A 16,245-nucleotide genomic window follows, 5' to 3' on the forward strand; every position below is an offset into this window, starting at 1 on the left:
CTAGGTCAATCTTAAGGTCAAAGTTCATTTCGGTACACAAAACTATGCATGTGGTCCAAATTTGAAGGCTGTAGCTCAAAAAATGTGAAAGTAGGTCACTAGGTCAAAATCAAGGTCAAATTTTATTTCGGAACACAGAACTATGCATGTGTTCCAAATTTGAAGCCTGCACCTTCAAAAATGTGAAAGTAGGTCACTAGGTCAATGTAAAGGTCAAAGTTTGTTTCGGTACACAAAACTATGCATGTGGTCCAAATTTGAAGGCTGTAGCTTGAGAAATGTGAAAGTAGGTCAGTAGGTCAAAATCAAGGTCAAATTCCAATTCGGAACACGAAACTATGCATGTGGTCCAAATTTGAAGCCTGTACCTTCAAAAATGTGAAAGTAGGTCACTAGGTCAAAGTCATGGTCAAAGTTTTTTTCAGTGCACAAAACTATGCAAGAGGTCCAAATTTGAAGGCTGTAGCTACAGAAATGTGAAAGTAGGTCACTAGGTCAAAATCAAGGTCAACTCATGTCAAGGTTCATCTTGCCACTCAAAACCATACATGTGGTCCAAATTTGAATGTTGTAGGTTATTGACAAGAAGATTTTAAAATCTTTTCCCTATATAAGTCTATATGAACCATGTGACCCCCCAGGGCGGGGCCATATTTGACTCTAGGGGGATAATTTGAACAAACTTGGTAGAGAACCACTAGATGAGGCTACATTACAAATGCCAAAGCCCTAGGCTTTGTGGTTTGGACAAGAAAATTTTCAACGTTTTTCCCTATGTAAGTCTATGTAAACCATGTGACCCCCGGGGCGAAGCCATATTTGACCCTAGGGGGATAATTTGAACAATCTTAGTAGAAGACCACTAGATGATGTCATATACAAAATATCAAAGCCCTAGGCCCTGTGGTTTTGAACAAGAGGTTTTTCCCTATATAAGTCTATATAAACCATGTGACCCCCGGGGCGGGGCCATATTAGACCCCAAGGAAATATTTTGAATCATCTTGGTAGAGGACCACTAGATGATGCTTCATACCAAATATCAAAGCCCTAGGCTCTGTGGTTTTGGACAAGAAGATTTTCAAAGTTTTTCCCTATATAAATCTATGTAAATTATAGAAATAAACAAAGGGCCATAACTTACTAAAAAATTGTTGAACCAGTCTGATTTTCAGGGGGACACAACTAGGGTACCAATACATCATTCTGACAAAGTTTGGTCAAAATCCCCCAGGTAGTTTCTGAGGAGATGCGATAACGAGAAATTGTTAACGGACGGACAGAAGGACGACGGACCACGGACGCAGAGTGATTTGAATAGCCCACCATCTGATGATGGTGGGCTAAAAATATATTATCTATAAGGCATAAAAAAAAATTGTTTGTTTCCAGTATCCCGACCTACCCTAAATTTTTGGCCCAACCCTAAATGTCTTTATGGCCTTGGAGAATAATTTTTTCAACTTTGTGTTCAAAACTGCACTTCTTATGCTTTTAACATGGTCATTGATGTTAGAAATCAACTTCTTGAATTAATTTCATGACACAAAAATAATTTCCAAAAAGTCTCCCTTAATAAAAACAAGAGCTGTTGGAGGACAGCAACGCTCGACTATTCAACAGCCTTGTCGCTTGAATGAATACCAAAGTCGAAAAAGGGGCATAATTTAGTAAAAAAGTAAAAAAGGGTTATGGTACCTGCATAGTGCTTATCAGCTCAAGACAGCGGACAAGCGTGTGAAGTTTCAATCCATTTCCATTAGTGGGTACTGAGATACCAGCTTACATATAAAAATTTAACCCAAAACTCCTAAGTTGAATAAGGGGCATAATTTTGTAAAATGCGTAGTTGAGTTATTGACCCTTTGCACTGCAAGTCATATCATGACAGTGAACTAGTGTGTGAAGTTTCAATCCTTTCCCATTAGTGGATACCGAGATACCAGCTTACATACAAAACCTTAACCAAAAATTTCTAAGTAAAAAAAGGGGCATAATTTTGTAAAAAAGCAAAATAGAGTTATGGAACATGTGCAGTGTAAGTCAGTTTATCACAGTGAATAAGTGTGTGAAGTTTCAATCCATTCCCACAAGTGGTTGCTGAGATACCAGCTTACATACAAAAACTTAACCAAATCGGGATGCGGAAGCGGACGCATGGGCGAGTCCAATACCTCTACTATTCTATAATACTATACTATACTATTCTACCCTATTTTTTTTTAGCATATTAATGGAAACAAAGAATTTTTTTTAAGCCTGAAGAAACATGGCATAGATTTATAGCCATTCTGTCTCTAATTCTTCAATCAGATTAGCAAACCGACATGTTTTATTGAAACTGGCATCAGTGACAGAGGACTGGGCATGTCACTGAAGAAACTGATGTCAGAAATCAACTTTTTTTCACTAAGAAGTATTTATGCATCAAAAATTTTATAGTAGATGACAGAAAGACTTTACTTTTCATCAGATGCCAATAGTTTGATGTTACTCGGTGATTGTGTTTTTCTGTTTATGAAGCGAACAGTGTTTTCATGCATTGCTTACATGACACTGACCATCTGTAAAGACAATCAGTCAGATTTTGGTCAAGTATTGTTATTGCATGACTGCGGCATTTTCCTTTGAAGTTTTGTGTTTTCTAAAATTCTGGTATTGCCCTATTTGTTTGAAACTCTTATCATCTGATAACAGAGTGCTTAGATTTATAAAAAAATATATTTTTTCTCTATTAGTTACCCAACCAAGATAAAGAGTTATTTTATCAAATTAAATTGGATAAACATACTTTAGCCCATGAAATGATATGAATATTAGAACTATTATTAAAGAACTATTGTATTATTTTATTGAAGAGTTAAATTTCAACTACATTTAGCCGGAATTCATTTGAAATTAAAACTTATAAAACTATTATTACCTCCCATTGCTTATCATAGTATAGCTACATGCATTTTTAAAACTAGTCTTGCTTTTTTGGATCAGATTGGTCTTACTGTTCTATAAATCACCAGGAAAATACAGTATATGAAAAGTTAAAAATGTCATAAAATGTTGTAACAAAAGAGACAGAAATCTTTATATATTTCTACTCTTTTAATGAGAGTTATGTTTGATTTGATATTATTTACATGACTGTACCCAGTCCATGACTCTCCACCTACTTTCATAGTTTGTCACTGAACCTCCAAAAGTCGTCAGAGCAAAATTAGAAGGTATTTACAACAGCTATTTCGGGATGATACTTTATTTTAATGACTTCTCATATAGATGACTGGATATCTATTTATGCCCGATTTCATGACAATAAAGTTGGACAACTTTCACACATCATGTATATTGATGAGACAATTGTTTATATGACAATGGAGAGAACAATAATATTGAGGTCATAGATAAACAATTGTATTATATTACCTGTGATACAAAATGACCACACCTGTATTATATTACAACATACAAATTATATATATATATATATATATATTTATTTATGTTACTGATAATCCTTAACCATTTCATTTTAATCTTTCTCCATCAATAATAAATACAACTTATAACTTACCAACCACCAACAAATAAGGATGTAATTACGCTGTACCAAATATGTAACTGATAGGATGAGATTTCATACTTGTGCATGGAAGGAGTGTCTGCATTCAAAACATGGGTTTTTTCATCAGTTGAAACACAATGAACAGAAACATTTATAAAACCATTGTAAATCTAGATCTGAAGTTCAAAACTGTACACATTAACATAATGATAATTATGTGATTCATTAATCAGACTATTTATTACAGATGACTATTCAGATGACTATTTATACTATGTAGTCATGATTTTCTGCATTGAATGTGTACTCTCAACCTTTTCATGTAATCTGTGCTGCACAAAAATGTACTTAAAGTATCAAGTATTTCTGATAAGATAGGTTACTCGGAAACTGATGAGCTTTGGTTAAACACTTGACTGTCAATCAAGCAGTCCAGGGTCTGAATCAAGTTCTAAACACTGGAAATTTCTGAGATGCTTCTGGTTGTCTCCCAACTTACTTAGAGGCCAGTACTGGTTCTTCTCAGAAAAGACAGCTTTGCATGTTTTGCAGCTGTACTTTGGCATGTTGAACAACCAGACTGTCTATATGTAACACAAAGATCTAAGACTCTAAAGTCATATACTTCATTGGGCTTCAATGACTGATTATTGAAGTCATAGGGAACCACAATTTCTTTTTCATATGAATTATGTCCCTTTAACATGAAAACATATTTCATTTTTTTTTTTCTACTTTGCCACAATGAAAACAATTTACAATTGCCGGTCTCTTTAATTCCTCCCTACTTCATACCAAATAAATACTTGAATGAACTCTCAATGTCTATCAGAGTTTAACTTCCCATAAATTTTCTCCTTACTTTATTTAATTTTGAAAAGCTCTATCAAAATACATCAAAACGGAATTACTTCCTCTTAAATCTGAAAGGTCACAATAGCGTAAATAGTTTTCCCTATATATTCTATATAAAACTGACCTTTTTCAAAGAGCTACCAAACATAGCTAGACCAATTTCAGAGAACAAATCCTTACCTCATTTTAAAGAGTTATGATAAAACTGATATAAAATGAAGAGAAAAGTAGGGGTCATGTATCTTCTAAGAGAGATTTCTCTGGTCACATTTGCTTACTGTAAACTGACATCAAAATCACACTGCTGTGACCTGGAAGTACTACTCATACTAAAATTGAGCTTGACTTCACCAAATACAACCTGCTCTCTTGTGACCTGGAAGTACTACTCATACTATAATTGAGCTTGACTTCACCAAATACAACCTGCTCTCCCATTTTTCCTACCAAAATGTCAAAAATACATCCACAATGAAATTTAAACAGAAACTAGCTTCAATTTAGACCTCTGTTGCCATGCCAAGTGAAAAATTAGTGTTCAAATACCTGGCAGCCATTACGCGACTAGACCAGATGGCTCCCACGCTGGTTCCTTTAGTATAGTTTGGCCTATAAGAAAAACTGTTTTTCTATAATAGTCTCAATTTTATTTGTATAGTACCAGTAACACATCTGCATGAAAAATACCAAGTTTCAGCTTTATTAAATCAGTTTTCCAGGTTTTATGGCATTTTCAGTAATGTGGGTCCCTGTGCCAATTTTCCTTCAAAATTAATGTCGGGACATAATTTTTAACCAGTTCTTTTAGCCAGAGCTGGTTTTTGCCCTATTTCATACATTTTTACCATAATTTGCAAGCAAATTACACATTAACACTTTGAAATATACCAAAATTAATGTCCTCTCTGAAAGGTATATATGGGCAAAATTTAGAGTGTAAATGTGCATTTTTTTAAAAAAAATACACCTAACACAGTGAAAATGTGATTTTTTGGGTTTTTATCAATTTTTGCAGCAAAATTTCAATAAAAGGCTCATTTTTTACCAAAATCTGACCAAACTAGTTCATTTATATCAATATCTGGACAAATCTCAATTTTTGCCCACATTTTCTTATAGGTCCCAATAGCATAAATAGTTTTCCCTATATATTCTATATAAAACTGACCTTTTTCAAAGAGCTACCAAACATAGCTAGACCAATTTCAGAGAACAAATCCTTACCTCATTTTAAAGAGTTATGATAAAACTGATATAAAATGAAGAGAAAAGTAGGGGTCATTATCTTCTAAGAGAGATTTCTCTGGTCACATTTGCTTACTGTAAACTGACATCAAAATCACACTGCTGTGACCTGGAAGTACTACTCAATTACTAAAATTGAGCTTGACTTCACCAAATACAACCTGCTCTCCCATTTTTCCTACCAAAAATGTCAAAAATACATCCACAATGAAATTTAAACAGAAACTAGCTTCAATTTAGACCTCTGTTGCCATGCCAAGTGAAAAATTAGTGTTCAAATACCTGGCAGCCATTACGCGACTAGACCAGATGGCTCTCACGCTGGTTCCTTTAGTATAGTTAGGCCTAAACAGTCCTAAATATTGAAATGAATTTGTAGATATGTTTTACATGGCCATGACACTTGGTTTTTTGATTTCGAATTTTTATATTTAATGCTTCTCTGCCTCCCAGGCTGATTACACTTATATTATACCTGGTTAGGCTCTTGTATAAAATTTATATAAAAGAGATATTAAACAGACTTAAACTTCAGTTTATAGCTTCCTGGTCACCGTATCAATCGAGCACCTGTAATATCAAACACTTCATGTACTGAAGTTTGCACATAGATAAACATGCCCCTTAATAAACCACAATATGATTATCAATTTGCACATTCCAGTATTATAAGATATGAATTATCACAATTTATTTTCTTGGAATATTACATTACATGTAACTAAAGACAAGAGCACCGCCTTGCAGGTGCTGACGCTCATCTGATATTTTTTGTATAATAGAAATATTGTCCTACCCATGATTTTCTAAGTCTAAAAAGGGCCATCATTCTTGCAAAAAGCAGGATAGAGTTATGTTTCTTGATGTACATATGATGGTGAAAAACTGTTGCAAGTTTTAAAGCAATAGCTTTGATAGTTTATGAGAAAAGTTGACTAAAACATAATATTCAACCAAGAAAATGATTTTTCTAAGTCCAAAAGGGGCAATAATTATTGCAAAAAGCAGGATGGAGTTATGTTGCTTGCTTTACAGGGTCAGCTTATGATGGTGAACAACAGTTGCAAGTTTTAAAGCAATAGCTTTGATGGTTTAAGAGAAAAAGATGACCTAAACATAAAACTTAACCAAGAAATCTGATATTTTCTAAGTCCAAAAGGGGCCATCATTCTTGCAAAAAGCAGGATGGAGTTATGTTTCTTGCTGTACAGGGTCCACTTATGATGGTGAAAAACTGTTGCAAGTTTTAAAGCAATAGCTTTGATAGTTTAGGATAAAAAGTGACCTAAACATAAAATTTAACCAAGAAAACTGATTTTCTAAGTCCAAATTTAAAGGGGCAATAATTCTTGCAAAAAGCAAGATGGAGTTATGTTTCTTGATGTACAGGGTCTGCTTATGATGGTGAACAAGTATTCCAAGTTTCAAAGCAATAGCTTTGATAGTTTAGGAGAAAAGTTGCCCTAAACATAAAACTTAACCAAGAAATCTGATATTTTCTAAGTACAAAAGGGGCCATAAATCTTGCAAAATGCAAGATGGAGTTATGTTTCTTGCTATACAGGGTCAGCTTATGATGGTGAACAAGTATTCCAAGTTTCAAAGCAATAGCTTTGATAGTTTAGGAGAAAAGCTGACCTTAACATAAAACTTAACCAAGCAACGCCGACGCAGACGCCGACGCCGACAACCGCTCAAGCGATGACAATAACTCATCATTTTTTTTCAAAAAATCAGATGAGCTAAAAATGGTGTTAGTTTGTTAAAACATGTTTGTACTCGAAAAAGAAATCTGTCATACATTTTGTGTTAAATAAATGAATCAATACTGGGAAATCATTAGTATTCGTGGGGGACTAATTTTCGTAGATTTCATGGTTGATTCAATTTGCGAAATTTAATCCCACCAAACAAATAAAATTCCCATTCATTTTATATTCAAAAGTTGAAATCCACAAATTCATATTCCTATGAAATTGCCATTTTGGCCAAAACCACGAAATTTCATGCCCATGAAATTAAATGATTTTACTGTATCTAAATAACATTTTAAAGAATTTTTCAGGTCAACTGAATGATAATACACACTGTCATGTACTTTTATCTTAAGTATTATGATAACATTTGAAATGATTAGCAGGAAATGCAATGAATTCTAAGAAACTGTGAGGAGGCCCACGTTCCCACGTGGAGGGAATTTACCAGACATCATATAAAAATGATTATTCAAACATTGGGTTCAGGACCTCCTTGACATATCCTGGATCTGCCCCTATGGTATCTTCAAACAAGCAAAGAAAAAATTTCACAACAGATAGCAAACAAGACGATTATACAGATACTGGCTTAAGGATATAAGTCATGTCTGGTTTTTATAATAGTGTAGAAGTTAACCCTTAAGGAAGACTTCATAAAGCATAATCTACTTTTCAATCTGTGTATGAATACAATAACGTCAGTCAACCACAATAATAATGCACACATTAATTGTTTGTGTTTGATAAAATTTCAAAACAGGGAAGTAATTACATATAACTGGAAAATATAGTATTACTAACTACCGTTACTAACTAAACTGTCAAAATTGGCCAATATAATATATAGCAGAAGTAAGTTTTGTACATTTGTCAGACATACTCGATGAATAAGATGGGCTGAATAACTGAAAAAGAAAATTTTATCTTACTTCAGAAAATGATTTTCAGTATGTTAACTGCTTTCCTTATGACAGAAGAATAATGAAACATGCCTAGCTATTTGTTTATAAAGTGTAACATATGTGAATCTGTTTTCATTCAATATTCATTCTGGCTAATACTTCAATATTCTAACTCAGTTCATACACTGGTCAGATATATAAACATATCAAAACAGAACGGAAATGTTTCACATATGGCTTATACAAATCTTAAATATTAAATTATCAGATTTGTTACAAAAGAGTATGTTTACAAGCAGAGAGTATGTTTACAAGAGAACTAGAAACACTCCGAGGAAAATTCTGGAATAACTACAATATAGAAGAGGGTCCGGTACTTGCAAAGAAAGCTAAACCTTTTGCTTATCTATTTTGCCATGTTTCCTCCTACTCCAGCAATTACAAGTCAAATTGGTAAACATATTATGATAGCATGAGGAGTCATTAAGCATTTTTTCTAAGTATGATAAAAGCATAAATTGGACAATAGTGAATACTCAAGATCTGTTATTTTGGTCTACAGACAGTAGCCTTTACACATTGTATAAAATATCAATTCTGTAGATAGTCTGACATTCAATATATTGTTATATAATAAGAATGACAGTTGAGCAGAAATATGTACATTTTAACTTGTAAAATTTATACAAATGGATAAAGACACCCAGCTCACTGCATCTTACTATTCATTTGAATTTAATATTAGATGTGAACAATAGACTGGACAAGACTGTCAGAATAAAAGCAGAACATGTGTATATATATTGTATATGAGGCTCCATTGATTGTAATACAAAATAAAACTATTTACTGGCATTACTTAAAATTCACAAGTAAAATTAGCCTATACTATCTAGTGCAAACACATGTATTATATAGCTTTACAAACGGAATGTTAAATGCCTTTTTTGAATCAGATGTGACCTTACGTTTTTCCTTTAAACATTATAGACTATCTACTGATTAATAACCTTTAAGTTATATGACACAGTACTGTGATTTTGCAATTTATGCAGCAGAGACCTTGAACATGTTGAATGAAACTGATTAAAAAAACTCTCAAACCAATTTAAAGAATATAACCTAACAAACCATGTTTAACCCTTACCCTGCTATATTTCTATAATGGACTGGTCCATCTTTCAATTTGGACAGTACCACTTATTATTCAAAGGGGTTTTCACTGAAAATTTACTGACTGAATAGCGAACAGTGCAGACCATGATCAGACTGCATGGATGTGCAGGCTGATCTTGGTCTGCACTGGTCGCAAAGCAGGCTAAGGGTTAAGTAATTATGGACACAGTAATGTCACTTCCAATGAAAGGTCATCAACAGAAACAATGACATGTCACATGGTATCTAAATTACATACAATAACATAAATTTATGAGTCTATTAGACTGTCATCTACTTTTAATCTTTCATTATTCTATATATATCTTGGTCAGAATACTTATGTTTTTAATTTATCTTCTTCTAAAATTATTTTACTTATGTTTTAGCTTCAACATTTTACCTTCTAAGTAGTTTTGCCAGACGATGCAGTGAATGACATGGGTATGGTTTGTCCAGTTTTCAAAAACTGGCAACAGTTTGCCTTAATTGTTTTCTGCATCAGGTCCAAGAGATAGGTCTTGTCTGCAATGTGTTAGTTGTAACTTGTAATTTCTTTATAATTATAATATTATGTAAATGTTTCTCAATAACATAAATTTTCTCTTGGCATTAACAAATAATTTATTTGTTCTAAGAATATCCTTTACAGCTCGACAACTTTATACTGGTTTTTGTTTCAGTTAAAAATAATACATACGGTAGGAATCACTGAAGAGTAACAGCATTTTCTGAATGTTACTTTACCTAATATAACACACTTTGAAAATTGGGATTTTAACATAATCTATGCTGTCAAGCAGTGACTTCAATGACCAATACTTGTAAAAAGTCTAGTTGTATTTCTGTATGTATACAAACAACAAAAACACTAAATGATGCATTTTGGCTATTTTGATTAGGCCTAAAAAATTTCTTTGTTTCCGGTAACATGCTCAAAAAAATTAGGGTAGGTAGGACGGAAATTTTTTTTTTATCAAGGGAGACTTTCAAGAAATTATTTTTGTGTCAAAAATTTAATACAAAAAAGGGGGTTATGCCTTTAGAGCATCCGTAAGTTGATTTCTAACATCACTGCGCATGTTTAAAGCATAAAAAGTGCAGTTTTGCAACTTTTTGTCAAAAAGTTGAAAAATTATTCTCCAAGGCCATAAAAACATTTAGGGTCGGGCCAAAAGTTTAGGATAGGTCAGGATACCGGAAAGAAACAATTTTTTTTTTACGCCTTAACATCCATCAGGATATTTGAATATCTCTCAAGGAATTAGAGCTACTTTTGAGAAAAGTGCATGTCTCCCACAAATGCCTAATCATCTGAATAGTAAGTCTGTCTTTATATACTGTTTACTCAAAGAATATATACCTTTGATAGTTTTGGAGAAAGTGTTGGAGTAAGCGGCCTATCGGATAAGTGTTGGAGTAAGCGCTGTTGGAGTGTGGCCTAGGACTTATTGGCAAACATATTTTGTTCAAGTTTGGTGAAGATCAGATGAGAAATGCGGACAAGATTTGTGACAGACGGACCGACACACAAACTGGAGTAAATCAATATGTCTCCCACCACATAGTGGTGTGGGAGACAATAATGGGGACACTCTTTGTGAAATCAAACCATTGTCTGATTTATAAGTTGTGATCTTATTTTTGTCTTCCTGGAAGAATGATGTACCCCAGACAATGTAGGGTACACAAACAAGTTCCTGCTATCAGATGAGAGATGAAGACTTAATGTTATGGTATATTAATGTCTTAAATACCCAAGCTTGAAAACAGTACAGTATTTATATCCTGGTTATTATTTCACAGCAGCAGACATGGTTTTAAAACTGACAGATGATAATATGCCTGTGCAGGTGACAGTATTTTAACCATTTAGTAATTTACTAATTTTGATTGTTTAAAATTTTCATATAACAGCTGGAGCTATGCATGTTTATTTACAATAATCTTGTCAATTTCTATTTTATGTAAGGATTCTTCCATATACAATGCGAGGGTGGTCAGGATTACTCCACCCTGAGATCAATATTTTTAACAGGTAAGCAATTACTTACTAAAAGGTGCACTATTAGCGTCGTAAAAGTTTTTTGACATCACAGTATCAAGAAAGTTATGGTAAAGATCAAAAATAGGGTCCATGCCCTTTTGAAGAGCTGTTTTTTCGTCCGTAACAATGTCTTTCTGAGCGGAGTCATCTGTTCCGGTATTGTTCTGGCCCGTGCATAAATGAATCGCGACCAGCGCGAATATGCACACAATTACACTTTTTTGCTTCATAATGAACGAAATGTTAGAACACAGATTAATGATATATAATTTCTCAAAAATTAATGAACACAGATTTTAATAATTCCTCCGCTTATGTCTCATTTTATAGCATATAACTTTCTTGTCAACACTTCGCTTTCTTCCTGTGTAATGATAACACACCTGGACGAACTCCTAACCCCACTTCGTTGATTTCCGTCAACATTCGGTTTATTCCGCTTAGGCAAAGCAGAATGCAACGGCTCTTCGGTTTAAGTGTCATCCTGATAAATCGCCATAACAAACTGAGAGACCAAAAACCGGTGTGATTTTATGATAGCCGGACACATGGTTTTACTATTTATTCATTATTATGTGATATCTAAATCTTTAGATTCATTTTATGATATCTTTAAATCAGTTTTATGATATCGTTACATGCATTTTGTGAAATGCGTATGGTCAAGGACTTAAATAGATATTTATGATTTTAGTGATATCAATTATTTTTTTTTAAAATCATTATTAGATGTATTCTTATACAATAAGTTCAGTGCTTTATCTTAATTGGGGACCATACACCGTTTTTATTGAAATTCATTGACTGTTCATATGAGCGCATCTGCATATGTCTTGGTACTTGTAACATGTCTAGATTTTGTGGACGGTATCATTAATTTCCGCTACCATCTTTTGAAATTCAACCAAGCTTGCAACATTTTCATTTTTGTCGTTTTTAGCGACCTACGCAGTTTCCACTTCTTCTATTCTAGTGATATCACAAATTTAATTGTTTTTATATCCTTATTTCTGTGTAAAGGTATCTAAAAACCATTTTGTGATACAAAAAAGTTATATTTATTATAAAAGAGAATTAAAGCGAATTCATGATATCATAAAATCGAATTAAAGATATTTGTCAATCAGCTTATGATAACCTGAAATGCATTTTATAATATAGAATATAATTGCTGATATCTTAAGAATGAAATACGTGCATTTAGTCTTGCCTGTAACACTTACGACAGGGGTTTGCAGTATGCAGAAATAGGTATTGGGGTCCTTTAACGAGACTATAAACAAAGAGATTTTCGCGCTACACACCTTTTTACGTAATATTGTGCATTGTGCACGTTCCCTGGCAAAGGGTAAATATATTGCGTCCCCATAACACATATTTAACAACATGATGCATGATCAAGCGGATAAGTCCTAGGCATTTCACGAACATTTATTGACGTTGATGTACAAAATATTCATTTTATTAGCTTATCACATGAATCATGCTTGAATAACATGAACACAATTCCTTTTCATATTATAACAGCAGCAGAATCCATCGAGATTCAGCAGATGTTGTAACATGAAAAAGAAACTTGCGTTATCCCTACAGTAGTGAAAGAAATAGTAAAGACGGCACCAAAAAAAATACAAAACCAAGAAACCCTCTGCCTTGGATGGAGACACTGACGAAAAAGAGATTGGCTATACAAACAAATGAAGAAGTCCAGAGATTCGTCCCTCTCATCTCAATTCCTACAAGAAATGCAAAAAAGTCTAATATTCACGAAAGATAGTGTGTTTTTGGTCCTTCTAGTTATAGACCAATCTTTGACAAACTTATTGGTCTTACATCACTGATACACTACATTCGTCAGGTAGTGGAGACCGCTCCAGCATAAAGCAAACGTCTGTGGACATTTATTTAACATGACAGAAAAGACAACTCTTTCATCACAGGACTACGTGAAAAAGGCCAGCTACATTCCGAAGGCAACATCTTGAACAAACAATTTCAGTCTGTATTTACTGAAGGCTCAGATTATCATCTATCTAAAGAAATTCCAAGCGGTAACTACACAGACAACACTAAGTATCCGTCAACTCCAAAAGTCAATATATCATCTAATGGTGTAGAAAATTTACTAAAATTACTAAATCCACAAAAGCAATTTAAGTGGAAGATGGAATTTCATCTTAATAAGTCTCAAGTGATCTCCATATCAAGTAGCCTTACTCGTTTGGCTTATCAGGATGACGTTTTTTCTGATCTGATATTTTATAGTTGTCGTCCCTCTGACGGAGACATGCAGTCAAAAGTTATCACGCGTCCCGAAACGTCCTATTATTTGGACTATGTACATATCAAGAAGACGTAAGGCCATCAAATACCCCTTCAAATTAAAGAACCATATTGTTCAACATGTAAATTCTGCCAAGTATCTTGGGTATACCATCAATGAGCAACTTGGTTCGGCCGAACACATCATAAAACTAATTCTTCCGCAGTCACCTCAACGTCAGTAAAAGAACCTACATTTAAACCACTTGTCCGCCCATCATTAGTGAGTGCCAGTGCAGTATAGGATCCAGCCCGCCCATCATTAGTGAGTGCCAGTACAGTATAGGATCCAGCCCGCCCAACATTAGCGGGTGCCTGTACAGTATAGGATCCAGCCCGCCCATCATAAGCGAGTGCCAGTACAGTATAGGATCTAGCCTGCCCATCATTAGCGAGTGCCAATACAGTATAGGATCCAGCCCGACCATCATTAGCGAGTGCCAGTACAGTATAGGATCCACCCCGCCCATCATTAGTGAGTGCCAGTACAGTATAGGATCCAGCCCGCCCATCATTAGCGAGTGCCAGTACAGTATAGGATCCAGCCCGCCCATTATTAGCGAGTGCCAGTACAGTATAGGATCCAGCCCGCCCATCATTAGCGAGTGCCAGTACAGTATAGGATCCATCCCGCCCATCATTAGCGAGTGCCAGTACAGTATAGGATCCAGCCTGCCCATCATTAGCGAGTGCCAGTACAGTATAGGATCCAGCCCGCCCATTATTAGCGAGTGTCAGTACAGTATAGGATCCAGCCCGCCCATCATTAGCGAGTGCCAGTACAGTATAGGATCCAGCCCGCCCATCATTAGCGAGTGCCAGTACAGTATAGGATCCATAAGAGAAATGCACATCAGCTTGCAGGAATTGGTGGAGCCCCGGATAATAACTATGTAGGCCCCTATAGCTAATGTTGTTTGTATTTATGCCCGACTTTTAATAAAATTTTGTATGTTTTATCTTGTATCTTGAAGAACAGGTGCCACAACATAGCCAACATCACAGATCTGTTGCCAGATCTCCAGTGGAACTCATTACAATCTTGTTCGACGCAAAGAGGCCCGCTTAACTAAGTTCTATAAGATCACCAATAGCGATGTCGAACTTGATCTTCGAGAAAAACGACACAAAATATACTCTTAGACCACGTCCCATTCAGCTGAACACTACCACCAGCATTCATTATCCCCACGTACCCTCCGGGACAAGAACACTATCACCAGCATTAATTATCCCCCGTACCCTCCGGAACTAGAGCACTACCACCATCAGTCATTATCTCCACGTACCCTCCGGGACTAGAACAACTTCAACTAGCCAAACACTTTTTCTAACTTCCTTTGAAATTTTCACTGAAGCCTACTCATCAGTGTCTCTTTCCCTAGTTCGTACCCTGGCAAATATTTTCAGTCAGGTGAAGTGATAAGTTTATTTATAGTCGCCACCGGTAACCCATATTGGCGGCTCATCGGGAAGACTGTTAGTAGGCCTAATGTGAGTGGGAGGATAGTGCAAGATACAGAAGGCGCTCAAGTTCCAGAAGCTGCCCTGGTTCTTTAGCGTGCCAGGTGTACATAACGCAGCCACACACGGGACTCTTATCTCAATGTTTGTAATCTGGGTCGGAGGAGCGGTGGCTCAAACTCACGACTTCAACTTCAACGATATAGATCTACTCCCCAACGCCTCTGTGGACATCGACTGGAGAGGGTTAAAGTGTTTTGGAGTCAGTGTTGTTATATTTTCTGGTCCTTCGAGATCATGGAGTCCATTCAACCTATGTGTAATAGAGTTCCGTTTAAGCCGGTGCAAAGAGCTATAAAAATAAATAAATGTATTTTATAGTTCTTTGGCCGGTGCTAGGGGGCGTGAGAGGGGGGTGTTGTACATTTCATTACCTCTCAAGGACAGACTCAATGAAACCGAGTCTGCTATTATTCTTGGTTGCATTCTTTGCTTCCAAAGGATCTATTTACAGATTTTATTAAGAACTGCGTATGGCAAAGTGAGGAACGCAAGACATTGTCCTATCTAACGTCGTACTGCCATTACAGTGTTTAAACATAATAAACTGTAAATAGGGTTGAAAACTCGAAAAAAACCGAGTATGTTCAATAGATACTGAGCAGTCCAAGAAATCGCCAGATTGCACCATTTACTCTAGCTATATGCAAAATTTTCCCGGGGCCACCCCGGACCCCGTTCATAGGAGGGGGACCCCACCTCACAAACCCACCCACTCCGTCGCCCCAATGCTCAAATCGTCCTTACGCCCCTGCCAACCATTTACGTTATCTCTGTATGCATTTGATGCAGAAGCAAATCAATTTTTTATTGGCCTGAAAAAATACGACCGGAATGTGCCGAACTTTGCTCGGCTGAATTCGGTTTGGTCTCGTGACC

The 16,245-nt window shown here is 35.4% G+C and overlaps 1 protein-coding gene across 5 annotated transcripts in view; it reads right to left on the minus strand.

The window, feature by feature from the left end:
• The window catches only part of LOC123563687 (prominin-1-A-like), an 85,049-nt gene extending 73,141 nt beyond the window's left edge, over positions 1–11,908 (minus strand). For all 5 annotated transcript variants that reach the window (XM_045356637.2, XM_045356636.2, XM_045356633.2 and 2 more), the window contains exon 1: positions 11,528–11,908. In XM_045356637.2, the coding sequence (XP_045212572.2) occupies positions 11,528–11,750 (223 nt within the window). In that variant the 5' untranslated portion in view covers positions 11,751–11,908. The remainder of the gene's footprint in view (positions 1–11,527) is intronic.
• Between the last annotated feature and the right edge of the window lie 4,337 nt (positions 11,909–16,245).

The sequence above is a fragment of the Mercenaria mercenaria genome, chromosome 2, assembly GCF_021730395.1.
Source record: "Mercenaria mercenaria strain notata chromosome 2, MADL_Memer_1, whole genome shotgun sequence".
Classification (NCBI taxonomy): domain Eukaryota; kingdom Metazoa; phylum Mollusca; class Bivalvia; order Venerida; family Veneridae; genus Mercenaria; species Mercenaria mercenaria.